General features: G+C 43.5%; 3 protein-coding genes across 3 annotated transcripts; 1 reads left to right on the forward strand and 2 right to left on the reverse strand.

Annotated features, from left to right (window-relative positions):
• The first annotated feature begins 10,256 nt into the window (after nt 1-10,256).
• LOC146277286 (zinc finger and SCAN domain-containing protein 29-like) lies at nt 10,257-11,556 on the forward strand. Its single transcript, XM_084702046.1, has 2 exons — nt 10,257-10,777; nt 11,387-11,556. The coding sequence occupies exons 1-2, from the start codon at nt 10,294-10,296 to the stop codon at nt 11,554-11,556; spliced, it is 654 nt and encodes a 217-aa protein (XP_084558172.1). The 5' UTR covers nt 10,257-10,293.
• A 267-nt stretch (nt 11,557-11,823) lies between these two features.
• Nucleotides 11,824-12,750, reverse strand: LOC146277287 (uncharacterized). Its single transcript, XM_084702047.1, has one exon. It carries the CDS (start codon nt 12,748-12,750, stop codon nt 11,824-11,826), a length of 927 nt encoding a protein of 308 aa, XP_084558173.1.
• Nucleotides 12,751-21,476: 8,726 nt separating this feature from the next.
• On the reverse strand, nt 21,477-24,685 carry LOC146277288 (kyphoscoliosis peptidase-like). Its single transcript, XM_084701866.1, has 3 exons — nt 24,517-24,685; nt 24,183-24,373; nt 21,477-24,013 (listed from the first exon to the last, which is right to left on the reverse strand). Exons 1-3 carry the CDS (start codon nt 24,654-24,656, stop codon nt 23,115-23,117), a joined length of 1,230 nt encoding a protein of 409 aa, XP_084557992.1. The 5' UTR covers nt 24,657-24,685; the 3' UTR covers nt 21,477-23,114.
• Between the last annotated feature and the right edge of the window lie 2,773 nt (nt 24,686-27,458).

Consider the following 27,458-nt stretch of genomic DNA (forward strand, 5'->3'; position numbering starts at 1 on the left):
CCCATTTGAAAGACCAGCAGCCGTCTGCGCGTAATCAAACTCATTTGGTTGCCCTTATTGAGAACTTTGATCGCTATTTTCCAACAGAGAGGTATGCCACTCTGAATGATAAAAGGTGGATGCAAAATCCTCCCCCTGAGAATCCTCCTCAGGCTTTGCTTAAGTTGACGCTTAGTCCTGCAGAAGAAACCGAGTTGTTGCAGCTCAGCTGCGATCGCACTGACGCTATGGATCTGTGACCTTATCATCATTCTGGATAAGCATTTTGTCAGAATATCCTGTCCTCAGTAGGGCCAGTATTTCTAATTCTATGCTTATTCCTTTCACTACCACATAGGCTACCTGTGCGAATTGGGATTTTCTGCGCTCACAAAAATGAAAACAAGCACAGAAACTGACTGAATGCTGCGCCTGATATGCGTGTTGCGCTCTCCTACTGTGCTTACTCATACTAGTGCACTCAGTGTACAGTAAGAATCATTTGATGCTGGGATATACAGAACAGACAATAGAGGGGGGGTGCATCTCACGACAGGCTTAAGATTAAGATTTGGCTAAATAATGTAGCGTCCCCGACACGGGTGGTTATAAACTTTTATTGTCTCGATAAACAGGCAGTTATTTAGGCTACTGCCCACGCCAGACTAACCCTAAATAGAACACTTTAACAACAGGTAACACAGTAGAGTACAACGCTTGCTAAAAGTAGTAGGAAACAGGTTCACTACAACAGCCACAACTTAAGAGCTCCGAACCCACCCAAACTTCCCCTTATATCACCTGTTGTCACCCCTGAACTTAAAGGTGACCCCCCGTACTCTACCAATAATGTCCTGACATTCTTTCCCACTTCCTGAAGTGCAGGGTCGCCACAATAATAAAGACCGATGGAAGAAACTCGGGAAATGCCTGGTGCTGCTTCTCTGGAAATGTGTGATTTGTCTTTAAAAGCGGTGTCTTCGTTCCCTATGGCTCTGGTTCAGAAGAGCGGCAAAACTTCGAACCAGATTGTAAGTCAGGTCTCGGAGCTTTCTAGCGTAGTCGAGGCCGGGGGCCGCTCCCCCTTCTCCCGGTGGATGCCCAAACGCCATTTCAGCTGGTGTGTGCAGTTCTCTTCCCAGTTCCTTCCCGTGCGCAGTTTCTTCAGGAGAGCTGGAGACCAGCCGGTGGAGAGGCGTAGTGCGGGTCTTCTCCACCCTCAGCCGCTCGCTCCGAGAACACTCTGGACTGTGAATTACCTCTGGGACTCCAAACCGACTAATAAACCCTCCTATCAGTGCGTTAGCAACCGTCTCAGCTTCGTGGTTTGGGAGGGCGTAGGATTCGGGCCATTTAGTGAAGTAGTCCATGGCTGTCAACACCCACCTATTTCCCCCCTTGGACACAGGAAAGGGGCCTATCACGTCTACCCCCACCCGCTCTAGAGGAGCCCCTACTGGGAACTGCTGGAGTTGGGCGTGTGACTGCCCAGGGGGGCCCTTCCGGGCCGCACAGCTGTCACACTGTCTACAGAAGTCCTCCACATCTCGTTTGTGTCTCCCCCAGTAAAAGCCCTTCCTCAACTGCCTCAATGTCTTGGTCGTCCCGAAGTGTCCACTGCCCAAGCCCCCATGCAACTGCTCTAACACAGTTAGACAGTTGTCTTAGGACTCTTGGAACCACGAGCTGCCACGTGACCTCCCCTGTCACTGGAGCCACCCAACCCCTTTGCAGCACCCCCTCTGCTAGTTGCAACGCCTGAAACCCCGCCCAGCCTGGAGAAAGATGGGACACCTCCTCCCTGCTTGGACGTTGCCCCACACGTACCCACTCCAACACCGGGGCCAGTTCCCGGTCCTCCGCCTGCTTTTTCCTCCACTCGCTGACGTCGACCAGGCTAGTCTCACTGCACACAGGGAGCCCCAGCTGCTTCACTTCCGCCACTGCTCCTCCCTCCTCACACAGCTCTCTCTCTCTGGCCATTCATTTTTCACAGTAGCCGCAGCCTTCATCTGCACAGGGTTGGCGGGACAGGGCGTCTGCGTTGGCATGGCGAGCCCCTGCCTGCTGCTCCACCCTGAAGTTGAAGGACTGCAGCTCCTCCATCCAGCGTGCTATCTGTCCCTCGGGTTCCTTGAATGACAGCAGCCACTGTAAAGCAGCATGGTCAGTGCAGATGAGAAAGAGGACACCACACAAGTAATACTTGAAATGTCTCACTGCTGCCACGATAGCCAGTAGCTCTTGACGGGTCACACAATAACGCTGTTCCTCCTTGCTGAAAGTCCGGCTGAATTATGCCACCACCCTCTCTCCTTCTGAGCTGGCCTGTGCCAACACTGCCCCCATACCCACATTACTAGCGTCCGTGTCCAGTATGAAGGGCACTGACGGGTCAGGTGAGGCGAGGCTTGTTGGCACTCTGCAGTCCCACAAAACTCTCTGTCTTTTCCCAACTGGCCTTCTCAGTGACTGCATTCAGCCCTTTATAGTCCACACAAAACCGCAGATTGCCCCTCTTTTTAGGAACCATGACTACAGGAGCTAACCACGGGCTATTAGACGGCTCAATGAAACCTGCCACCTCCATCTCGTCCACAGCCTTGTCAGCAGCCTCTTGCCTTGCCAGTGGGATGCGTCGAGGTCTGATCTTGACCAGTCGAGCGCTGTACAGGGGGTCCTGAACACCAGCCACCCACACCAAATGCTGGACCGCCCCCCCACTTTCAGTGACATAATCTTCTTCCCTAACATAGGGGCTGTCTCACCTGTGACAGTTCTAAGTTGCATCGCTGTCGGTTCCAACACCAACCCCACTGGAACTACGTCCGGCTGCATGATCGTCACAGGGGACCCCGTGTCCACCAAGGCCGTGCATGGTGTCCCTTCAACCACCACAGGAATGTGGCAAAAGTCCCCCGCTGTTGTGCGCCCCACCACAACAATGTCTCCCCCAGATCCCTCATTGTCAATGCACAGCAGCTGCTCCTCCAGCCAGGGCAGGTCTAAGGCCTGTACCACGCCCGGCCCCATCTGCACGGACCCCAGTCACGCACCAAATGACCAGGCAGGCCACATCCCCAACAAACCCTGTCGCCTGGACGCCGGTGGGGAGTCTCACGGGGCTGACGCGCAGCAGGCAGTGAGATAGCCCGGATCAGTTTGGTTATCTCCGTCGCCCACGAAGGTTTGTCACCACTCTCCAAGCACGGTTCCGCTGCTCTTATTACGGGCAAGGCTTTCGGTTTATCCCCCGTAGCCTCTCCCCAGATGACCTCATGACGTCTCGTGACGTCAAGCGCCTCATGCAGAGAGCGGGGGCAAGCCAGCTGCATCTGGGCGCGCAGATTAGCGGACCTACAACGCCACTCCCTCCGCCTCCATCCAATCGTTCCACCTTTATTTTAGGACGGGCGCCCGGCCCCTCATGAGCAGCCCTATCCGCAGTGGAAGTTGATCGCTGGAGCAATGGCTAGGTTCAAGCACTTCTGACACCAATGTAGCGTCCCCGACATGGTTGGTTATAAACCAGAGACCAGGGGCCTGTTCCATAAAGGCCGCTCAAAAAAGCTAGACTTAAAGTCCTAAACCAGACTTGAATAAGTTTAATTAGTCAAGCGGGGCTAAAGCGGTTCCATAAAGGCCAATTTCAGCTCACGCAGTCCTACTAATTCAAGTCAGATTTAAGTAGTAAAGCTCTTCTCCTGCCTGGCGCCCCAATGGTGGAACCAGCTCCCCAGCTCCATCAGGGACACTGACTGTCTCCCCACCTTCAAGAAAAGGCTCAAGACGCACTTGTTCCGGGAGTACAACGGCACTTAAGAATGCATGGCTGGATTTGTTAGTCTCCTCCAGGATCACTACGACTCTTATTGAGTGACTTGTTGCTATTGTAGGTTAGATATAACGAAGTTAAGTCTTGTACTTGCTGTGTAATATTTTACTGTTGATTGTTCTTTTACAGGTACAGTCCTGCACTTTTGTGGTTCATGTTGTTTTATTTTTAACTTGTATAACTACATGCTCTTATGGGTCTTCCCTTTTGGCACTTGTTTAGCTTTTTCACAATGTATGCTTCATGTTTTGGCTGCTTGCAATGTTTGGGACTATCTCGTTGTTATGTTCAGTGACCTATGCTCTTTTGTAAAGCTCTCTCTTGGAAGTCGCTTTGGATAAAAGCGTCTGCTAAATGAATAAATGTAAATGTAAATGTAAAGCTAATTGCGCGTGCACCCTATTCTTAAGCAGCCCGAGAGGTAAAACATGGATCATACAATCCACCACGGCAAAAGCAATGCACACGGCCACGTGACTTCTTCCAGAAAGAACGTTCCCTTTAAATCGTGTACAATGACAGCTCCTTTATCCACCGCTTCAATCAAAATAAAATGACACGCCATGATTGACGTTGTAAAGGATAGGTTACGTAGGTCGAGGACCTTTTTAGACCTTTACTTCGTTGATTAAATAACACCCTCTAAACTCATCTAAATTGGCTTTTTTTACATTGTTTAAAATAAATAGCCTACTATTAATCAATACATCCAGTAGCCTAACTTTTTAACATGGTTTTTGTGTCGGGGAAATGGAGGGCAGTTTTAGGTTTGTTTTGCAATTGTAGGCTACTGTTAACAATTATATTGCTATGATAATTATACTCGGATCATTTAGATTGAGATATAGGCCTATGCCTGATGCCTAAACATTTGAAATTACAAACTAAAATCCACACATTAACAGCTATGGTGTGTAGCCTATGATGAAGAAAGTGTTTTGTCCGTCTCTTCATAAACGGAGTGACTAAATTCAGTTGAGTTCTGGATTTTAATAAGTATTTATCAATCTGCAGATTGGGAGACAAAACCAGACCTCTGACAATAAATGACAACACAATACCAGGCTTAGGTCTCAATCAAGTCTCTCTCCGCTCTGAAGGACAGAGGACCATCTTTTATAGGGCACAAGAATGTAAACATAGATAGTGACAGTCAGGCAGTAATGACGTTACAACAGTCTCAGAGAAAGAGATTAACAGCTCCCAACACATGACCACTCAAACTACAGAGTTCATAGTTGGAGCTCTCCTTGTAGTCATGACAAGGACCATTTAGCTAGTACTTTCTACTGATCTCAAACATCTATTAACCCTGACACATAGACACAATCTACTCTTATTAATAGCAAGCTTACATGAGAACATACTAACTAGTATCCAATGACTAGTTCTCTTGATTAGTGAATAATGTAAGCACACAGGAAATCTAAATTTCTTCCACAGTCCCCCCTTTTGACGTTTAACGTCAACACAACAATCATTCATCAACTGTTTACCTGGGACCTGCTGTAGTGCCTTACATTTCACAAGTTTCATAACATTTCAATACCTTAACAATCAAACAATATAGTATCTTTTATTACTCAGTACAGCATACATGATTATAGGATTTGAAGAAGTATTAGGTAGTACCCAATCAGGTGAAAAGGTACAAAGTCAATGAAGTGAATAGCTTTTGTTTAGTTCTCTAGATAGGGCTCCCAGAAATGACCTTAACCCTCCTTCTATTTTCCTTGTTCAAAGTTGCATGGCATTATACACTTTGGTGATATTGTAACCTCTGATTCATCCTAGTAACACAGGCATTTCCTAGGACCTTACAAAAGAACCAGCTTACAGCTATTCACTTCATAAGCAAACAGCATAATGACAGTTTATCAACGATTCTAGAAACATAGGCATATTTCTCTCCTGGACATAACCAAGGGTCGTGCTCTCGTGAGCTCAACACAGCAGGGTATAGACCAAACACTGTTCATTACATGTAAATTCAGAGCATTTCAAACAGTATACAAGCAATAAAGTAACCATTATCTTTAATTATTGTTAACGGATTTGTGGTTAAAGACAGATCTCTTCAGATTGCATACAATATTGTATATCAATTGGAAAATAGAAGGAGGCAAATGGCCATCTTTATTACATTGGCAAAGTAGTCACGTGGTACTTGAGATTACATATCAGACAAGTCCATCATTCTCAGGGCAATACAGTAATCATCAGTTTTGCTTGCTTTTGTCTGTGGCTTGATTTGGGCTACCATAATTTTACTGGCATGCTTCCGAGAGCCTACTGCACAGCACTGTACACAGCCGAAAGTACACATCTTCCAAGCACAAACCACAATCAGCACAACAACGATTAACTCGCCCAATCCAGTGATTCCCATTTGAAATATAGTCGAAAAAGAAACCCCACCCGAGGAGGTCAGTCAGCACAATTCCAAGCTTCAAGTTCCCCCAAAGCTGAAATTATCTCTTTAATGTGAGCATATTTGTGATATTAGCAGATTCTGGGATATTCTGGGATAAAAGTACATCAGTCATGACCTATCACAGAGCTGACAACAGATAATCCAGTGCCATAGGGTTCTGTAGCACTACCTGCCTCTTGGCCTCCATCTCAGAAGCAACCGCAGTTAAGGCGTTGGCTGTCTCATTACCAATAGATTCCAACCCTAGTGCTAAGCTCCTTATATCTGTAAAGGCAGTGATAACACCATACACAGGGAAAATAGCAGCTGAAAACATGACAAGTGACTGAGGTACTATTGAATCCACGTGATGTGATCCCAGATTCTTAGCATCTGCTTTAATAATACTTCTTTTGTGGCGGTGCCACCAATGTTTGGGCAAGGGGTGCAGGGGCAACCCATCTATAGGTCTGAGGGCTCCTACAATAAACCCAAGGTAACCCATTCCCGACCAGTCGGCCGGCAGGAAATAATAAGCACTCTTACCACATCCCCACATGGTGCCCTTGTTAGCTACATGAGGAAGCCAACATGGTGATGTCCTTATACAGTACTTACAGGTCCATCTGCAACAGGCAGTCATGCAACAGGCTGTTAGCATACATAAACACAGTGTGGTTAAATGTATTTTTTTTTCAACTAACTTCCCATAATTATTTGAACATTCAATCAACCATATACTACATCTTCTGTAGTATGCTAAAGGTGTATGAATAGCATAGTCAGCAACATCAGGAATTAATGTCACCCATCCAAATGGTATACAAGACAAGTAACATTGAACTCAGATACAATGGAACTTTCAAATCATCCAGTAGAGGGTGAGCATACATAGAAACCGTATCCTTACATGTATTATTCCCCAACACTCTCACTGTACCACTCTGCCATACACCATAACCATGCAGATGGGGAATATTCAAGAGATGACTGATTCGTTCCAAAGAACAGTCACATTTGTTACATCCAACCTTACACAAAACCACTTCTTAACCTTACACATATCAGCCATTGACAGAGGGACAGATATCCCTGGATAACTTCCAGGGTGCTTGGGACTCTAACCACAAACTCTGCAAGGTCTGTCCCCTCTAATGCTGGTCCAGTCATTTTTGTCGTCCACGGTAAGGTGTTGTTGTACAGATTGTTCTTCATGTGTGCTTTATGATGAATCTCAATGTTCACATCAGTATAATTGGTGGCGTGCAATAGTGACTCTCGGTGTGGCTCATGTATGCGATGTCTGTGGACTCATGCGTCCAGTATCAGTAAATGTCTGTCAGGTGTGTGCGTCGGTATGTCTGGATCTCATCTTGCATCGTAGCTCAGGCAGCGGCCTCGGTTTTCTTGAAACAACCGAGGGCCTCTGCCTCAGTATCTTCTCATCCCCGTTCTGGGTTCTGTCATCTGCTTCATGTAGAGGCCGGAGGAAGACTGAAAGTGTCTTCCCCTCTCCAGGCTCCTCTCTCTGGTTTCCCGTCTGGGTGCTGTCATCTGCTTCATGAATCACATATGGGGGAAAGAGGCATGGTAGCAACAGCAGCCCCTCTCTGGCTTTCTCCACATGTGACTCACCTTTCGACGTCTTCAACACCTCCGGGTGGGTGCTCTTTGGGACCTCCTTCTCAGCACCCCTGGATTGGAGTGCTGGATGGCGGGGTCCTGGTTCTGGCTCAAATCGGTCCGCTGGACCGGAACCTGCTCCCGGATCAGCTGCTGCAAACGTGTCTCCACCCCCCTTGGTGTACTCCTGGAAGAGTAACCCAGTGGGGATGAGACAAATGACAAGTTGGAGCAGGCACCATTTGGAGGTGCACCAGCTCCTCTACCGGCCCCTGACTCTCCGTTGGAACCCTCCACTGTGTTGTTCGGGGGCGGGGCTGTTTTGCAGTGTGTCGCAAAAATGAGCGGTGGAGTGATGTAAATAAGTCAGGGAATACTCACAGGAGTTCACGTGTGAATTTTTATTATTTTTGTGCCAAATATGTTCTGTGGTATTTACACAGAATGCTTTCTGTATTTTGGAACATTTCAGTTTATTCAGATGATTATTAAGGGGTACTTTGATAGCCTATTGCTAATTGAACCTATATGTTTCTTATTGAATGTTTGCCACAGTGCACACAATTGTTATCTGTTCTTCATGTCCAATATACAGTTTACAGTTTTCAGAAGAATATAATGTATTATTTTATGAGTAGGGGGCACTACATGACAGTTTAGGATGATGTCAGTGATACATAGTACATTATTCCTACTGGTAATGATTTTATTTTTTACTATGATGATTTGATATTTGATGATATGGGAATGGGGTACTTTTAATAATGATATTGCTTAATTTTACCTTATATTCCTTGAAAAATGTTTATCACAGTGCTCATGATTGTTATTTCTTGGACCCAATAGTTGGATAAGGTTGTTAAACAAGAAGCGATTGACTTGAGTGGTATACATTTCGGAATTATATGTTGTAATGAGGCCACTGTCACCACCGTCAGATTAGTGTCACCCCCGTCAGTTCCTAAGTCACCACCGTCAGAGGGAGTTTTATTTGTTTTAAATGAATATGCTTAAAATATGTTTCTTCAGTGCTCTTGACTTATTAAAGTAATAGTCTCTTTTGTAATTTAACTAACTTGTTATTTTCAAAATTAAAAACTGTTTTATCCAAATTCCCAAGAATCAGTGTTTTATTGTCTCAATAAACAGACAGTTATTTAGGCTACTGCCCACATTGAATTAACCCTCTTTACTAAATAGAACACTTTAACAACAGGTAACACAGTAGAGTACAACAGTTGCAAATAGTAGTAGGACACAGGTTCACTACAACAGCCACAACTTAAGAGCCCCGAACCCACCCAAACTTCCCCTTATATCACCTGTTGTCACCCCGGAAATTAAAGGTGACCCCCCGTACTCTACCAATAATGTCCTGACATTCTTTCCCACTTCCTGAAGTGCAGGGTCGCCACAATAATAAAGACCGATGGAAGAAACTCGAGCAATGCCTGGTGCTGCTTCTCTGGAAATGTGTGATTTGTCTTTAACAAAAAGCGGTGTCTTCGTTCCCTATGGCTCTGGCTCAGAAGAGCTGCAAAACTTCGAACCAGATTGTGACGTTTGAAGCATTGAACGTCATCTATCACGTGGTTATCGTAATTTCTAAAACTGGTCGTTCCCATCCTTGATTGTGATTGGCTATATCGCGTTCCATGCCGTTGTAAAATCCAGCATAACCTCACAGGTTGTCTTCATAACATTCATTAACATTCCATATTACTGCGCGTCGAATATTTCAAATTGAAAAAGGACGGCAAAGATGTCCATCTGGCTGTTGCGTGGCAATGATTTATGTAGGAACTATACTTTGTAGTAGCGGAAGAATGACGATTTATTATTAAACGATTTTGTTTCTAATTGTTTTTATTGATGAAACCATATCAAATATTTGTAGTAACAGTTTTAGAAAAGCAATAAGCCCCGCGAGTCCGTGGTTTACGCTGATTTTAGAACAGGTAAGGGGGGTAATTTGATACAAGCTCCAAAACACTTTTTGAAACTGTGCTTATTGGTTTTGCGACACAAGTCAGTGCAGGGCCGTCCCAAGGCATTAGCGAACTTAGCGGCTGCTTAGGGCCCCCAATATACATAAAATCACACTTTAATGTACCGTGTTTCTGCAATTAAACGATGCTCTCGATTAAACGCTGCACCAAAAATTTACATTGTTTAATAAACGTCTCCCCAAAAATACGGTAGGAGTAACATGTCCTGAAATACCTAGCTTAGTAGCAGCATGTCATTGATGAACATTCTCTTTTCTTGCACTAGGGGTCCTCTAGTACCCCTTTTCCACCAAAGCCGGGCCGGTGCTGGTTCTGGGCTGGTTCCAATTCTCGAACCAGTTCTTCGGTTTTCCACACAAATAAACCTGGCTCCGGTTCCAAAAAACAGGTTCCAACTCCGCACCAACATTAAGGTGGGCCAGAAACAAGAACCGATGACGTCGGGTGCCAGGGGCGGGATTATCGTCCCGTCCCGTGCAAAAACAATAGGCCTATACATTACGCCGCCACTTCTAAAAAAAGACCAGTACAGCTACAGTAACACAATGGACGCAAAACTAAAACAACAATGGTCTGAGGAGGAAACGAAATGTTTACTGGCTCTGTGGTCCACCACAGAGGTTCAAAATAAATTAGACGGTGCCGTTCGAACGAAACCAATTTTTGAAAATATAAAGCTGGAGATGGCCGCGGCTGGCTACGACAGAAGTATAGAGCAACTAATAAATAAAATTAAAAAATTAAAAAAAGAATATAGGGACCAGAAGAAGGACCTTGGGCGAAGTGGCAGTGGTCGTCCTAAGAAAAACCCATATTTTGACATCCTGGAGTCGGTATTAGGTGACAGACCGGCTTGTCAGGTGAGGGGGGCGCTGAATTCAGCCACAGCAATGCTGGAAAAAGTAAATGTTTTCACGAGTTGACGTTTGTCACCACAAAAAGACTGAAGTTTATGTAAGTGTAGTTTGCAAGACTATGTTTAAGACACAATTCTCTTGATTTGGCTATTTATAGAGTTGTCTGTCACTGATGTGGAAGTGGAGGAGGGTGAGGAAACAACTTTGCCAATGCCACGGGACAGCAGCTCACCGGCACCATCTAGCTCTGTACAGCAAGCTAAAGCCCAAGGAGGTAAGATGTGTTGTGCATTAATGCAGACATCCCGACCTGCAGAGACTCATTTCAGGGGGGTGGCTCCCCCCCCCCCTCCCCTCGGGACGCAATACCCTCCTCTACCAGCGCTTACCCCCCCCCCCCCCCTACCAGAAATGACCATTTGACAGTCTCTCGCTCGCTATAAATACAAAATCCCCGATTTCAGGGAGATTGTATAGCATTTGCGGGTGTCAGGGAGCCGCTATTGAAATGCGGGAGCTTCCGGTAGACTTGGGATGTCTGTTAATTTAATAATGTGTTTTGTTAACAAATTATAAGACGCGCATGTTTTGGTAAGCCAAGTGAAGTAGACCTATCTGTCCACTGTCCTCTTTTGTTTTTCTAATCTGTATTGTTTTGTTTTGTGAACAGGAAAAAGAAAGCGTGCAAATGAGGACTTAATTGTCTATATGGAGAAGGCGGACACAAGATTTTTAGATTTCAGCAGGGAGATGATGCAGAAAATGGAGGCAGATACGGGCGCTCTGCTGGGTCTTATGGGGCGCATGGTGACGGCGATGGAGTTCCAAGCCAATAAATGAAATATGCATTGTTACATCTAACTATTTATGAATTTAAAATATAATTATTTATCTACTTATTCTTGTTTTTATATTTAACTATTTATTAATAAAAATATAATTATTTATCCATGTATTCTTGTTCTTCAGTTTTAAATATGTGAATAACAACTCAAACTTGAATTGATGAGATGTGCAGCTTTTATCAGGTAAACAGAACAGAACACAGTTAAGGGAGGAGACTGTAGGGGACTCTTTGCAATTGAATTATCTATGCAGTACAAACATTTATTCTTCTCTTCTGTTGAAGTAGCTCATTATGGCTGCCCTAATGTCTGCCCCTTCCAGCTCACCATGCTCAGGCAATACCTGACCTGGAGGCTGAATGTTGAACTGCCTGTCGTGCTCCTCAATGAAATTGTCACCATGCTCTTCACAAATATTATGAAGTACACAGCAGGTCAAGGTCATCGTCTTGCTCAGCTCCAGCTCCAGCTTGCAGTCATTTCTTTTGAGAAGACATCTCCATCGCCCCTTTAGTCTCCCAAAAGCCATCTCTACAACTGAGCGCGCACTGCTCAGTCTGTAGTTGTACGTGTGTTGCTCTGCTGACAGTCTGCCAGTGTCGGAGAAGGGCTTCATAAGCCAGTTCTGCATGGGGTAAGCCGGGTCACCAATTAAATAGTGTCCAACGTTAAAGCCAGAGATGGCCATTTTGTTCTTTCCCAGTAATTCCCCATCATTTAGTAGCTCCCATAGATGGGACTGCCTTAGCACTCGAGCATCATGCACACTCCCTGCATAGCCCACACACACATCCCAAAACAGGCCTTTCCCATCCACAACTCCTTGTAAGACGATCGAGTGCCACCCTTTCCTGTTAAAGTAGTCCCGGGGATACTCCTCAGGTGCAATTATAGGGATGTGGCTTCCGTCTATTGCGCCAACACACTGTGGTATTCTCCAGCGGTTATGGAAGAATGTGGCCATTTCAATGAGCTTGGCAGCATCTGGAGTAGCGATGTGTCGAGGAAGCAGGACATTTATGACAGCGTCGCAGAAATCCTCAACACAGTTGAACACTGTGCTTATTCCAACACCAAAAAGGTGGCTGATGGATCTATATTCGCTGCCGGTGGCCAGCTTCCAGAGAGCAATTGCTACACGTTTTCTCAGAGGAACAGCGAGACGGTAATTTGTATTCGCTCTGCCCATGAGATGTCTGACCTGATCGCAAATGTACTCAAAAGACTCCCGGGACACTCGAAAGTTTTGAACAAACTGTGCAGGAATAAAATCCGGCACAACTGTGTCCCACCAATAGCGTGATCGGGGGTATGTCCACACAACATGTGACCTCCGCCTTGCCCTCAGCCATAATACGATCTGCAAAGGTAAAATCATGTATGTTTTGGTTTGTTTACAGGTATAGTCCATATGAACTGCTACGTTTAGCTATAATACTAACAGCCAAAACGTTCGAGATAATTAGCCTACCGTTCTTCTTGAACGTAACCTCTCTTCATAGCGACCACGAATAGCTGTAAATGCACGTCTACGAAGTGCAGTATACGTTTGTATAGCCAATATAAACATTACTGGTAGGTATTCCTCCATTTTTCTGACAATGACTTCAATGTTTGATTACTTGTTGTGTGTGACAATGTTGTAATGAGTTGTTACAATGATTTCATGCTGCGTTGCTAGGACAACGGAGGCGTATGACGTAGTAGCCCTATACTCTGTCGGTGGAAAATCGAGCTGGTTCTTAGATTAGAACCAGCACCGAACCGCATAAGCACCAGCCCAGAACCAGCACCGGCCCGGCTTTGGTGGAAAAGGGGTATAGGGGTCCATCCTTTAGACAATAAACTAGGGGTCCACTGTTGGCTAAATACGTTTGTAATATCCTATCAACATACCTTACTTAGCAAATTACTCTAGCTAGCTAAAGGCTAGCTGTTAGGCTGCATTAGAAGGGAAGCTTAAGAAAACTAACCAGAAAACGAATAGCAGTCTAGCCTATTGCTAATACCTGTCTAGATTATTTATTGAAAGAACTGGAGAAGGAGCTCTTGCGTTAGCAAGCTAAACTAGCTAGTTTACAGGCTGTACAGTAGCTTAGGTAGTCTAGGTGTTTTTGTTATCTAGCTGTTCTTGCATTCCTTGCAAATTAGCGTTAATAGAAAGCAGATGAGATAGAACTAGCTAGTCTAACAATGACATATGCTCGTTGCTTGATGGGTGATTTAGAAGACCGTACTGTTCAAACTATCTAAGAACATTTCATGTAGCAAACGAACACGCTCAGCTAGCCAAAAATACCGTATTTCTTCGATTAAACGTTGCCCTCACTTAAACGCCACCCCTGAAAAAAACGGCGCACCAAAAACAATGGTAAAAATGATGTGTAATAAATTTAATCGAAGAATTACGACAATCAAGAAAGAACATAATTTGGCGACGCTGAGGGGCCCCCCAAAACATTCTGCTTAAGGGCCCTTAAAGGCGTGGGCCGGCCCTGAGTCAGTGCCATACGTCCCATCCCTAGTAGTAAATCATATTAAATTGACCTTTTTTAAGATTACTTCTTGAAGTACTTATATCAATTGAAAGTGGACTTGAAAGTGTTTAAAGTATACTTTGAGGTACTTAAGGAAGTATATCCTACTTCATGAACTGAAAGGGCACTACACAGGTTACTTTACAGTATTCAAATATATACTTTGAGGTACTTAACGAAGTATACTTCATAAACTAAAAGTGCACAACAGGCTACTTTACAGTATTCAAAAGTAAACTTCAAATACACTACAAGTGTACTTTAAAGTGTACTAAATTACCTAAAAGTGGTCCAATTCGGTTTACTTAGTACAAAAATTGTATAAAATGAGTACACTGCTAGTATACTGTAAGTACCATGATAATAGTATACTTTTTATACTTAAGTATACTTACAAATTAAACTTGAAGTATACTTATTTTTCGTAAGGGGTTTCATGTTTGCTGCTGTTATCAGATTGGAATGTATCTCCGTTTGTCTGCCTGGATCTCTTCATCTTGGCAAAGCCAATGGCCAACAGTTGTGTAGGCCTATTTGCAGATTAAATGAGAAAATTGTACAGTCATGTTTAGGGATGGGCAGTATTTATGATATGTCATATATATCAAATATATATTATGTATTTCAAATACTCATTTCAAAAAATTTATTAAAAGTCTAAATGTAAATACAAAATTGGATTTTGTTATTTGTATTTGTTAGGTTTGATGGATATAGCATCATATTTTGTATCAAAATACTTGTTTTGTATTTTGCATTCAAAAAATACTGTTAACACTTTGTGACAAGTCTTCATGATGACAGCGTAAAAACGATGTTCACAGTTCCCGTGATGAAGTCGGTGATGCACACACACACACAAATACACACGTCTGGAAATATAGGTAGGGCACAGTGCCCATGCTGCAGCCAGTGATAAAAGCTTTTCTTAGTGGCTTTGGATTCCATATTTCTCAGATCACAATTGAAATTCTCAAAAGACATCATAATTTTGTCACTGATGCACACCATAAAAGCATACTTTTTCAGTCTTTTGACCAAATTGCTGGTACTCTGGTGCAAATGATTATGTAGCCCATAATTGTCGGCTGTTTCTTACATGATCAATTACTTATTTCTTGGTGATCAATGTATGTATTAAATGTATTAACCCCACAAACATCTAGACATTTGTTACAGTGGAGTACAGAGTGGACCCAAACGCAGCAAAACTTCTTTCGGAAACGCAAAGCTCTTATCCGTCAGCCTCATGTCCTTGGGTCCTGAGATGGACACCTGCAAAATTAAAACTTTACACAGTGCCTGGTTCCCAAGTTAATTGTTCCCCAAAACAAAACACTTTAAAACATGCACAGACAAAAAGACACAGAAATTCCTTGCATTATAGTATAGATGCTGTATTTGATTGGCATCTACTCAGTAATTTGCGCAGACTTGAGATCCGTGGTTGGAGTTGGGTTGATACTCCTTGACAAGTTTAGTTGCTACTGTATGATTATAGCTATATTTATAATCAGAAGATATAGATCATTTAATAATGGTTGACAAAGTGCTAAATGTTTGTTTTCGACTTCCAAATAGGTATCCAAGAATTGATAAAGAAGTAATTGATTGCTAAATGATTGTACCCTAATTGAAGTAGCTGTTTAGTAGGATCATGATTTTGCATACCATTGCATGAGTGACTGTTTCATATCATCTTGATGATTAACAGTCAAATTAATATTTACTTAGAAACATGTTGCTATGAGGCCCTTCATTACCAAACACCAAGGAACTAAATTAGGATACAATTATGAGTCATTAGCAAGTTAGTGCTTGTTAAACATTAAACTGTTACATTTATTCATTTAGCAGACGCTTTTATCCAAAGCGACTTCCAAGAGAGAGCTTTACAAAGTGTATAGGTCACTGATGATAACAACAAGATAGCCCCAAAAACATTGCGGGTAGCCAAAACATGAAAGACATATTGTGAACAACCAAAATAAGTGCCAAACGGAAGAACCATAAGAGCATGTAGTTAAACAAGTTACAATTAAACAATATGAACTGCTATAAGAGCAAGTGTACCTGTAGAAAAGCAAACAACAGTAAAAAGTAATTGTGATCCTTGAGGAAACTACTATTGGGTCCAGAAAACCATTAACCATTCAAAACCATTGAAGGTGGGGAGACAGTCAGTGTCTCTGATGGAGGTGGGGAGTTGATTCCACCACTGGGGGGCCAGGCAGGAGAAGAGCTTGTGTTGGGACCGGGCGGTCTTGAGCGATGGGACCACCAGGCAGTTGTCTGAAGAAGACCGTAGGGTGTAAGGCTGCAGGAGAGACTTGATGTAGTCGGGTGCAGTCCCGTTCACTGCTCGGAAGGTCAGTACCAGGGTCTTGAATCTGATGCGGGCCGTGATGGGTAGCCAGTGGAGGGAGATGAGGAGCGGGATAACATGGGAGTGTCTGGGTAGATTGTAGGCCGGGCGGGCCGCTGCATTCTAAATCCTCTGAAGAGGGTGGGTTGCGCATGCTGGGAGACCGGCGAGCAGCGAGTTGCAGTAGACCAACTTTGAGAGTAAAAGTGCTTCGACTAGCAGCTGGGTGGAGTGCTAAGACAGGTATCTCTGATCGTCCGGATATTGTAGAGGGTGAATCTACACGACCAGGAGACTGCAGCAATGTGGGCTGTGAGGGAGAGCTTGTCATCCATGGTAACCCCAAGGTTTCTGGCAGATGATGAAGGGGTCACCGTCGCAGATCCCAAGGTGATTGAGAGATCGTGGGAGATGGAAGGTTTGGCCGGGATGATGAGAAGTTGTGTTTTGGCAAGGTTCAGTTGGAGGTGGTGCTTAGTCATCCAGGCGGAGATGTCTGTGAGGCAGGCCTCAATCCGAGCTGAGATGTCCGGATCGGTCGGGGGGAATGACAGGTACAGCTGCGTGTCGTCAGCATAGCAGTGGTAAGAGAAGCCATGGGAGGTGATGATTGGTCCAAGTGAGGTGTATAGAGAGAAGAGGAGGTCCAAAGACGGAGCCCTGAAGGACACCAGTGGAGAGCTGGCGAGGGGCTGACAGTTGCCTCCCCAGGAAACCTGGTAGGATCTTCCTGACAGGTAGGATGAGATCCACTGGAGTGCAGTGCCAGTGATGCCTATCTCAGAAAGTCTGGAGAGCAGGATCTGGTGGTTAGGGATGCCATAACTACCCTAACCTTCTGGAGACAAGAAGATTACCTCTTATCAACCCAACTTGCTCAAGGTTTTCACCACATTAGTGTGATACTTACAATGAGTAACTTTAAATGCACAATGATAGTTTATTATCTAAATAGTAAGATAATCAGTACAATAATAATGAAACATAATCAATAACAAATCTTTAACCAAGGTGATCACAATGAAACGCACCGGAGCTTGTATAGTAAACAACTCAAAGAGATTGGTATATCTTCGCCATATATAAACTCAAACCTGCATATGAAAATATGGACACCGGCCATATGAAAGAAAGGTTTTTTAATATATACAAATTCATACAAATTCAAATTGGACCATCACTGGTTTACTCAAGGCTGCAGTAGACCAAGTGTGAGGCCTTTGCAAGACAAGTGAATATGTAAACACATGTTGGACTACTGCAAGCACAAACTCTGTAAACCATGTAAAAATACATGTTAAAACATTACAAATATTACTAGAATGTAATACATAAAATAAGAAACAAATTCATATCAAACATGACGTTAAAAGCTGTTTAGAACTCTATTTACATGAACACAACTTTTAATGATAATTTCAGAGTCTTCCTTGGTTCACCTTCCTCTTCAATTTGAGACCAACTCAATAGGTGTGTGCTACAAAGTGTGATGTTCATTTTAACATCGCAGTCCCTTTTGTGCAAAACGAGTCTCTGATAGCCCTTTTCCACCAAAACCGGGCCGGTGCTGGTTCTGGGCTGGTGCTTATGCGGTTCGGTGCTGGTGCTTATGCGGTTCGGTGCTGGCTAATCTAAGAACCAGCTCGATTTTCTACCGACTGAGAGCCAGAGTAGTGCTACTACGTCATATGCCTCCGTTGTCCTAGCAACGCAGCATGAAATCATTGTAACAAGTCATTACAACATTGTCACACACAACAAGTCATAAAACATTGAAGTCAGTGTAACAACAATTGAGGAATACCTACCAGTAATGTTAATGTTGGCTATACAAACGTATACTGCACTTTGTAGACGTGCATTTACAGCTATTCGTGGTCGCAATGAAGACAGGTTACGTTCAAGAAGAACGGTAGGCTAATTATCTTGAACGTTTTGGCTGTTAGTATTATAGCTAAACGTAGCAGCTCATATGGACTATACACCTGTAAACAAACCAAAACATACATGATTTTACCTTTGCAGATTGTATTATGGCTGAGGGCAAGGCGGAGGTCACATGTGGACATAGCCTATATAGCCCGATCACGCTATTGGTGGGACACAGTTGTGCCGGATTTAACCCCTGCACAGTTTTTTCAAAACTTTTGAGTGTCCCGGGAGTCTTTTGAATACACTTGCAATCAGGTTAAGCATCTCATGGGCAGAGTGAATACAAATTACCGTCTCGCTGTCCATTGTATTAGCTATTGTAGGCCTACTGGTCTTTTTTAGAAGTGGCGGCGTAATGTATTTGTTTTGGCACGGGACGGGACGATAATCCCGCCCCCTGGCACCCAATGTCACCGGTTCTTGTTTCTGGCCCACCTTAAACTTGGTGCTGAGTTGGAACCTGTTTTTTGGAACCGGAGCCAGGTTTATTTGTGTGGAAAACCAAAGAACTGGTTCGAGCATTGGAACCAGCCCAGAACCAGCACCGGCCTGGCTTTGGTGGAAAAGGGATATGAGGGGTACAAAGGGGCTGTATCATTCAGGTCTCTGCTAATGCAGCCTTAGAATTTTTTTTATAAATGGTTTGGTTCGTAGATTAAAGTCAGTCAACCTTGGTATCAGAATGATTTTAATCTACAAACCAAACAAAAGTTATTTCATGTTATGACATCAGCGGCGTAATAATGACTTGGCAGGCCTGAGTGCAGATCTTACCAACAGGCCCCTTAACCAACCTATTGTCAGGCAAAATTATTGAGTGTTGAGCTTAGCGAGGCGCAGGGAAATGTATTTATGATGTACAATACACATTAAGGGTTGCTACAATAGGTTTTAATGAAAACACCAATGAACACAGTATTTCATTAATCAAATTGATTTTGGAGAAACAGTAGGCTATATAATGAGCAGATAGATAACTTGGGAAAACATTAATACAACTTATTCAGGGGGTAATCAAACATTATTGTGAATTACTAATATTTGCATTGATTTATGGGAACAGACACTCGACAGCGGATCCACAGTCAGCGCCTTGTCTGCTGCATGCAATAACAAAAAAACTTCCTCCAACAATATCACTTAGGGCTATGCGCAAAGTAACATTCTTTTTACGACATTGAAGAGAAAAAGTAATTTCAAGTAGCATTAGGCATATGAAAAAAATATAACATGCATGACGTTTAGAATGGCATCCTACGAGCCTTGCGTTGAGCAAATTCCTCAACAATTTCAGAAATGTTCAACTCCCTGGCTTGGATGCTTTCGATGGACAGGGTAGCTAATCCACTCAGTCTCTCCTGTCCCATGCTGCTCCTTAAGTAGGTCTTAATCATCTTTAGTTTAGAAAATGATCGCTCTGCTGTGGCTACGGTCACAGGTACGGTAAGAAACCTCTCCCAATGCTGATGTAACCGAGTGGTTATCAACAATCAGCATTTTTGCTATCTGTTGCACCGATGACTGCTGAGAGATCGCTGCTTTAAAGCAGGACCTGAATGATAGGAGTTGCGCTGGAAACGTGGGCGCAATGTCCCTGTCATAGCAGTCAGACAACTTTTGCTTTTCCAAACAGCTCATCATCTACTGCGAGTTGAAGGGTATTTGCAGTCCCTAGGAATCAATTGAATCGTTGCTTTTCAGAGTCATTTTATCACTTTACAACAAAGGCCGGTATAAAACTGCCCCGTGGTTGGCTTTGATACTCTTTGATACGTGGTTGTGCCTACTGTGAACCGTGCTGGCTGTTTGGGGATCGCAGATCAACCTTTAGGTTTGCAAGAGCCAGTAGTAAGTATATATCTTTTTAATGAAGCGTCCCTCCAAAAGTTTCATTAGCCGCCCCCCCCCAAACAATTTTTAAAAATTAATAAATATATATACATATATATATTTTTTTATCTAAATTTGTTAATTTCTCTTCCTAAAACCCACTAGAGGACACCATTTAAAAATATATTTTCCAACATTTCTTCTGGGAGAACATTCCCCCAGACCCCCTAGTTGTGCTGGGTCAGAGGAAAAATTATAGGTTTTATATAGGGGCTTAATTTGCTCCTGCTCCGGTCTTATCCTGTTCTGCATTGACTGGCATGTCATCAACATGGTCCTCCTGATCACTGTCAACTCCTGCTTCGGTTTGACGATCACTGACCACAACTGACTCACTGCAATCCTCTCTGTCCAACTCATTAGGCCTGCAACAGGAAATTGCTCGTGAAATACTATAGTCAAAAAAAAAATACTTCACTTTGATGGTGAATGTTTGATTTTATTTTTGTTGGATATGCTAGATTAACGTTTAGCCTATCTAGCTTTAGTTATTTTCCGACTACATCCTGCAGAGTTTACAATATCGAACCTGGCTGCTGCCTTAGCCTATAGACCAATTATTTGTTTGTAAACATTCGGGATGCACGCGCAATGTGGTTGCAGAAAACCGGAAAAAGAAAGCATTTTAAATGGCAAAAAAAAAAAAGATTAAACATGGTCTTACCTGAAAGTGATGCACGGGCACCATCTCGCAGTCTCTTTCTTTCTTTTTTTCTTCCCCTAACTCCTGTTATCTTTTTAAGCCCATTTTAGAAAATTTGACCTAGCCTACTGTCAAAGTTAGTCAGGCCATTGAGATAGGGAAGGGCATCCACAGCGAGCTTGGTAAGTTGAGTGTGTATGAGTTTTTTTTTTGGGGGGGGGGCACCATCGTAACTTTTTTTGAGCATTTAAATATATCTTTTGTTCTGCCTGTTTTATAATATAAGTGCCTAATATTTCTATACTAAAATAATATCGGCATTATAAGTATTATAACTATGATGATTTTTCAGTTGGCAATTTTTTGGTGCACCCTCAGAAGTTGGTGCCCTATGCAAAGTGCGTAGTGCGCGTTATGGGAGCGGCGGCACTGGCGACTAGACTACACAAGCACTGTTTTTGACGTGATTTGACATAATATTTTGATCAAACGAGTTGCAATAAAGTACTCACATTAAGGAAAGTTGGGACTGCGTTCATAACGTGATATAACATTTTAGTTGACATTGTCAAGGGCCCCTTAAATGTCATGTGCCCCTGGGCAAGTGCCCAGTTGCCCTAATGGTTAATCCAGCCTTGTTCACAGACCACATAGGTCCAGGGCTCCTCGGACGGAGAATCAAGGCCGGATACATCACAAGGCCATGATGGTTCATCTCACATGGGCGGTGCTAGGGAGGAGCTAGCAGGTGCTTCAGCACCCCCAAGAAAGACCAAAGCACCCCGATAGCACCCCCTAAAATATTGCTCATTTAGTAATAGTACTCAGGCCTGGAGTGGATTTTGCACTGAAATTAATGTAAAAAAATATTGCGCTCACATTAACGTGAAATTCAGATTTCAGCTAACATAAAAACCTTGACTAGGTCAGGTTCAGGGCATGACATTAACAGGGCTGCCAACTTTTTCAAAAACCTTGGCGTGAGATTTGGTGCAAGGGGCGAGCTTCACCACCAACACTGTACTTTCGTTGCTAAGCAACATAGACGCGCGAACACACGCAAAATCTTCTCTCGTGGGGCTGTTGATAAAACTTGAGGACCCTGCTCAGTGCAAGCCAAGGATGTGGCGGTAGGAAAACCCGCAGGGCAGACAAAAAAGAGAAAAACTGGTGATGAAAGTTAAACCGAAATAAAAAAGATTAAAATAGTTGTTTTTCATTAATATTTAACCGGACAAAAAACAATTCTGTTTAGTTCATATATTTTCAATACATCTTTACACCCCGTTATATGCAATGAGCTACTCATTTTGTCTTTGTCTTAATCGGCTGCATATTTTCATACAAAAGGAGCTTTACACACTTAAAAGAGCAAAATAATTGGCGACATACATTTTATGTTGTCTTGATTTTGGGTGTTTACAATGGTCATTTACATTTGAAAGGATTCTAGTTCTTCTAGTTAATCTAGTTCTTCAAGTAAATTGTAGCATACCGTAGGCAACTTTAATCAAATAAAACTTAATTTCCCAACAACAAAATTGTGGCTAGTGAAATTGCTGAGTGGCTAGTAACTTTGGAAAACCACTAGCCACAGTGGCTGGTGAGTAAAAATGTTAATGTCGAGCGCTGGTCAGGTCCTAGGTTCGGGTCAAGCCCCGAATGTTCAGCGTATGTCAGGCATCCTGGTGGGGATGGGCTGGTTTTGGCCGGGTTGAAAATGGGTCCCACTCTGGCCCTGATAGTGTAATTATATATATATATATATATAGGGTCCGCCGCCCCTGATCTCACACCCTCTTGCTGCCATTTTTAAGCCAGCTTTTACATTTTCACCACAAATTGTCTTAATTTAAATAGTTAAATTAAATTGTAATTATTAATTACACACCCAGCCATATGTGTACTTAGTTTCACTGATAAAAAAAAACTAACAACAACCCCAAAACACTTTGAAACAGTTTACACTCTAATGTTAATAGTAGAATATATGAATAAACCATCACCTGAGGTGACAATGCAAGAACTTGAAAGAATTTCTTATGAATTTAATTTACTAAACCTTTTTAATTATTTGCTTGAACCTCTCTTAGAAGCTCATTAGCATGCCTCAATGTCATCTTAGAAGAGGGATGTTAGTCAGATCCACCTCTTGCCAAACCGCAGAAAGGGAGACAGAATGGTCACTAGTGGCTCTCCACTTGATAGTTGAGAACAAAGGAACATGATCGGTCGCCAGGATTGACTTGGATCATGATGTTGAGGTCGGTGCACCCCACTGTACTGCAGCAGCCACTCCAGTACCCATTTGCATCAAGGACCAGCTCCTGTGTGTCCCTGCCACCCACGGAGACCTGTGACACGTGGGGGATCCTCATCTTAAACTTGACCATATGACTGGCTGGCAGGACCCCTGACAGGGGCTCCACCAGCTCATAGTCCTCTTTCCAGGAATCGTACCTCAGTGGGTAGAAAGGCCACCTCACTGTGGGGTTGGTGCAGGAGATCAGATAATTACAGAGGAACCCATAGCTCCCTATCTCTGCTTTATCCCTGCCATATACGCTGAACACGTACAACCCCGCCCTGGGGACCTGCACCCTGAAATCCACAGAGTCTCCTCGCCTGGACTGAAAAACATGTCTCCTCTGCTCATCGTCGGTCATGGCTGCGGCGCTCAGCATGGCCATGAGGTCCAAGTGGCTTGCTACGCGGAAGCAAAGGGAGCAGCGGCCGTCCGCCGCGTGGACGATGGGGCCGCGCTGCGAGGGATGCTGGAGGCCCCTCCTCTCCGTCAGCCAGCTGGGCCCCACTGGGTTACTCAGGTCATCCGGAAGCCGCATTTCCCTGTTGACCGCCTTGCACTGGAGCTGATACTGACACACTTGGCTGTACTTTTCCTCCTCTCTAGAATTCAAGGCCTTTGCATATATATCCAAGGTATGCTTTTCAGTTTCCTGGGGGAAGACATCCAGCTTCATGCCATCTGGTGTGAGTGTCATGATAGCGTCGCGCTGTTTCCCATTCATGTTGTGCATGAACAGCACAGGTGATGAACTCTTAACTGTGATCGTTGTCTTTCCATCTGCATTGGGGAGAGAAGCCAAGGATATACCTTACACGTTACATACATTACATTACTGTACACAAGCAAAAGTGATACCAAGACCGAAATCAAAACTTTATTCAGCAACAAAGTGAATCCCTGATAATATCAACATAAATAAATCTGGAAGGCAGCAAAAACTACTGACCTGATTGGATGAGATATGTCTCAGGGTGTATAGAGAGGAGGGCCAAATTATAAAACGTGCTTCTCAAATGCATCGAGTTCTCAAATTGCTTCAAGGAAAGCCGAGGGTTGAGCAGCTGCCACTGGCTCTCAAGTGGGAAATGATCTCCCACAAAGAGTGCAGGGTGCGTCAGGAAGTAGAACTCATTGTATCTTAAAGCAAAAGCAACACCAGGAGACAAGTATTATGGTCTGTCCACTCCGGTAATTCTGTTTTATCCTCAGTGCGCTGCCGAAGTGCAATGCACACATGTTTAGCGGGGAACTTAAAAGGAGAGCTTGAGAAGTGCACTTACTCGAATTTGAATGTGGAGTGATTATCACGGACGTTCCCAGCTCCCCATGTGCTGTCCAGTAAATGCCAGGTCCCTGCTAGTCTGACTGCATTCCAGGCGTGGGTGGCACTCCCTGTGAAGCGGGCACCCAGCTTGTACATTCCACCCTTGGAGTACCCAGACACCTGCTGACACTCTATGCCTGCAAGACTGAACCACACTGCAAGTGGGTTACGGCAATCACAGGCATTCACAGACGCCTCAGCAAGCCAGTACTTCTTAGCAGTGGACACGCTTTCCGGAAGCAGTCAAGCGCAGTGCAGTACAGCCCGATCAACATTAGTATCATAGGATTTAGTAAAGCAAACACACTCAATCTCTGATGGCTCAGCAATGCCCCACAAGGCTACAGAATGCTAAATGCAGAAGCCGGTCAAGACGAGTGATGACAAGAGTCATCAGCTCAATGCAAACTGAACTTCTTGATTTATTGATAATGACTTAACCCGACCAACAAACCCGTTGATTATCAGTTTGTAATGTTGATTGGATTGAAAGAGCTTTGGTGGGAGCTACCTGCACATAGCTTGGAAAAGGCCAGCGTAGCCTGCACACACTCCTTTCCCTGTCTTTAAGACATCACTGGGGGAGCCTGATCTGAGATCAGGGTTTTGGAGGCCCACAACATCATATTCTGTAAGGACATAAGTCAGCAGAGCAAGTTAGGGATCAAGAGATTGAATGGACAAGACTGTGCCTATTCACCCCGAGGGGAGGAGTCATTCGCATTGCGGACTCCTTAACATATCCAGCATTGCCATGCAACAAAACTCAGCCACAGAAGCATCAGTGCTGCTGTCATTTGTGTCCTGCGTCCAAAAATGTGTGTCACTTTGTGTTTGGAAAACAAAGAGCCAAAGCGATCGTCTGTCAAAAATCCCCCGTCTTCAGGTATTGCGTGACACACTCTTAGGGTTGACATGACTATGGCCATTGACCTCTTTGGTTCCTGTGCACCAACCTCATGAGCAACATACTGTTAACGGGCAGGAAATTACAGTTTTTCACAATTGCTAAAACACTAAACCCCATTCTCTGAATCAAACGTTCAGTGAACTAAACCAATTTGTCAAATCAGACACTCTTTTGGCAAAACTCTAAACACATTCTCATTCACAACATCTCATTCAACACATTTTGCACTGGGATGCACTTGTGCTGCAAAATGGTAAACACAGGCGGCAAACAGTAAACACAACTACAACACAGTTGTCATCTGTAAAACACAATGGGCTTCATTCACCAAATGTTCTTACGGACAAATTTGTTCTCAAACCCCACTTACGCAGGTTTCAAGAAGATTCTGGCATTCACCAATGTTTTCTTATTTGGGATTTGTTCTTAGGTAAGAACAGAATTTACACACACCCAAGAGCACTCTTACGCACAATTTTAAATACCTTATATACCTCTCCTTTATAATTTCATAATTTTACACTTTTTGGTGGACAAGCCGCGAAGCGGCTAGGGGGAGCCTAAGGGTTTCTACGTATTCTTCTTATTAGGGTTCCTCCGTCAGGAGGACCCTATTGTAATTGTTGGTATTATTATTAGGTGCCAAGCAGCGAAGCAATTACAATTGTAATTGTTAGTATTATTGGGGTGTGCTTGCCTTCGACGAGCACAAACCATTGTTATCTCACATATATATTATTATTATTGGGTGTGCTTTGCCTTCGGCAAGGGCACAACCATTGTTATCTCACATATATATTTATTATTTTTATTATTATTGTTTATTTTCGCGCCCCTAAGGCTCAGTCAATATTTGGACTACATAGACAACGTCGATGTAAAAAGGTTCGTCTTGGTCGCGATTGCGTTGGTTCTATTGGGATTTATGTACCGTTGCACGGTTTAGGTTTTAATTAAGTTTTTGTGGCAAAAGTTATGCTAACGGTGTCTAACTTGCTAGCCACAGTCACTGAGGCTACTGACGTCACTAACGTCACGAAATATCGCGTAACTACCTCTAGCAGAACATAAGTTTAGCAGCTCGTTAACTTCTGGGAGATAGCTAGGCTAACTGCTTTACTGCAAGGGAGCTGCAGAAATGCCATAAGCAAATAGGACAGGGTGATAACTATTTACAAATTTTACTTTGTGATATGAAAAACAATATAAGCTGATATAAGGACGTAGTTATATCTACTTTCGGAAACAGTAGTCTACTATTTCACTGAAGCATTAGCATCATGACATTAGCCTCTGTTGTCCGTAAACACAGGCGGCAAACAGCGGTCTATGATGCATCTGTTTTCAATCGTTAAAATAAACATTCCTCACAATTACATTTTTGTTGTAGGATTTATTATGACATTAGATTACAAGTAAACGATTTGTTGGTGAAATGATCATTACCTGTGGTTTCAAACCAGTGTAGCTCACTGCAACGCTGTACTGTAGCATAGTCTAGTACAGTAGCAAAAAAAAAAACATCTCCACAGCTGTTTACAGTACAGTAGCCTACGTAGGAAGTCAAACGGCACATGTTCGGCACTACCATTACTTAAATCAAAAGTCTTTCAATAGGTGAAACTATCTGACTAGTGACTACTAACCTGAACTTCATTGCCACAGACTAAACTTTAATCTGTTCATGAAAATAATTCATTTCAGCCTTGAACGTTCAACGGAAGTAACGTTAAATCAAATTCAACCAACGCAATTGCTACCAAGACAGTCTACTGTAGTAGTAGGCCTAGTTGTAGCCTACAATTTACCAGGGCAGCTTCTCCACACAGCAGGGCTATATCGCATTTTGCCTTTTTACTGACAATGATCGCTACCACTGACATTTTTATGAATGAGTGATTTTCCCCAAAATAAATGTCAAGCTTATTTACGTTTTTGGGGGCATATTTTCAGTTAGCAGATGGTACTATTTGAATCACGATTCCTTC

The sequence above is a fragment of the Hypomesus nipponensis genome, chromosome 7 (assembly GCF_054491055.1).
Source record: "Hypomesus nipponensis isolate SF chromosome 7, ASM5449105v1, whole genome shotgun sequence".
Taxonomy (NCBI): Eukaryota; Metazoa; Chordata; class Actinopteri; order Osmeriformes; family Osmeridae; genus Hypomesus; species Hypomesus nipponensis.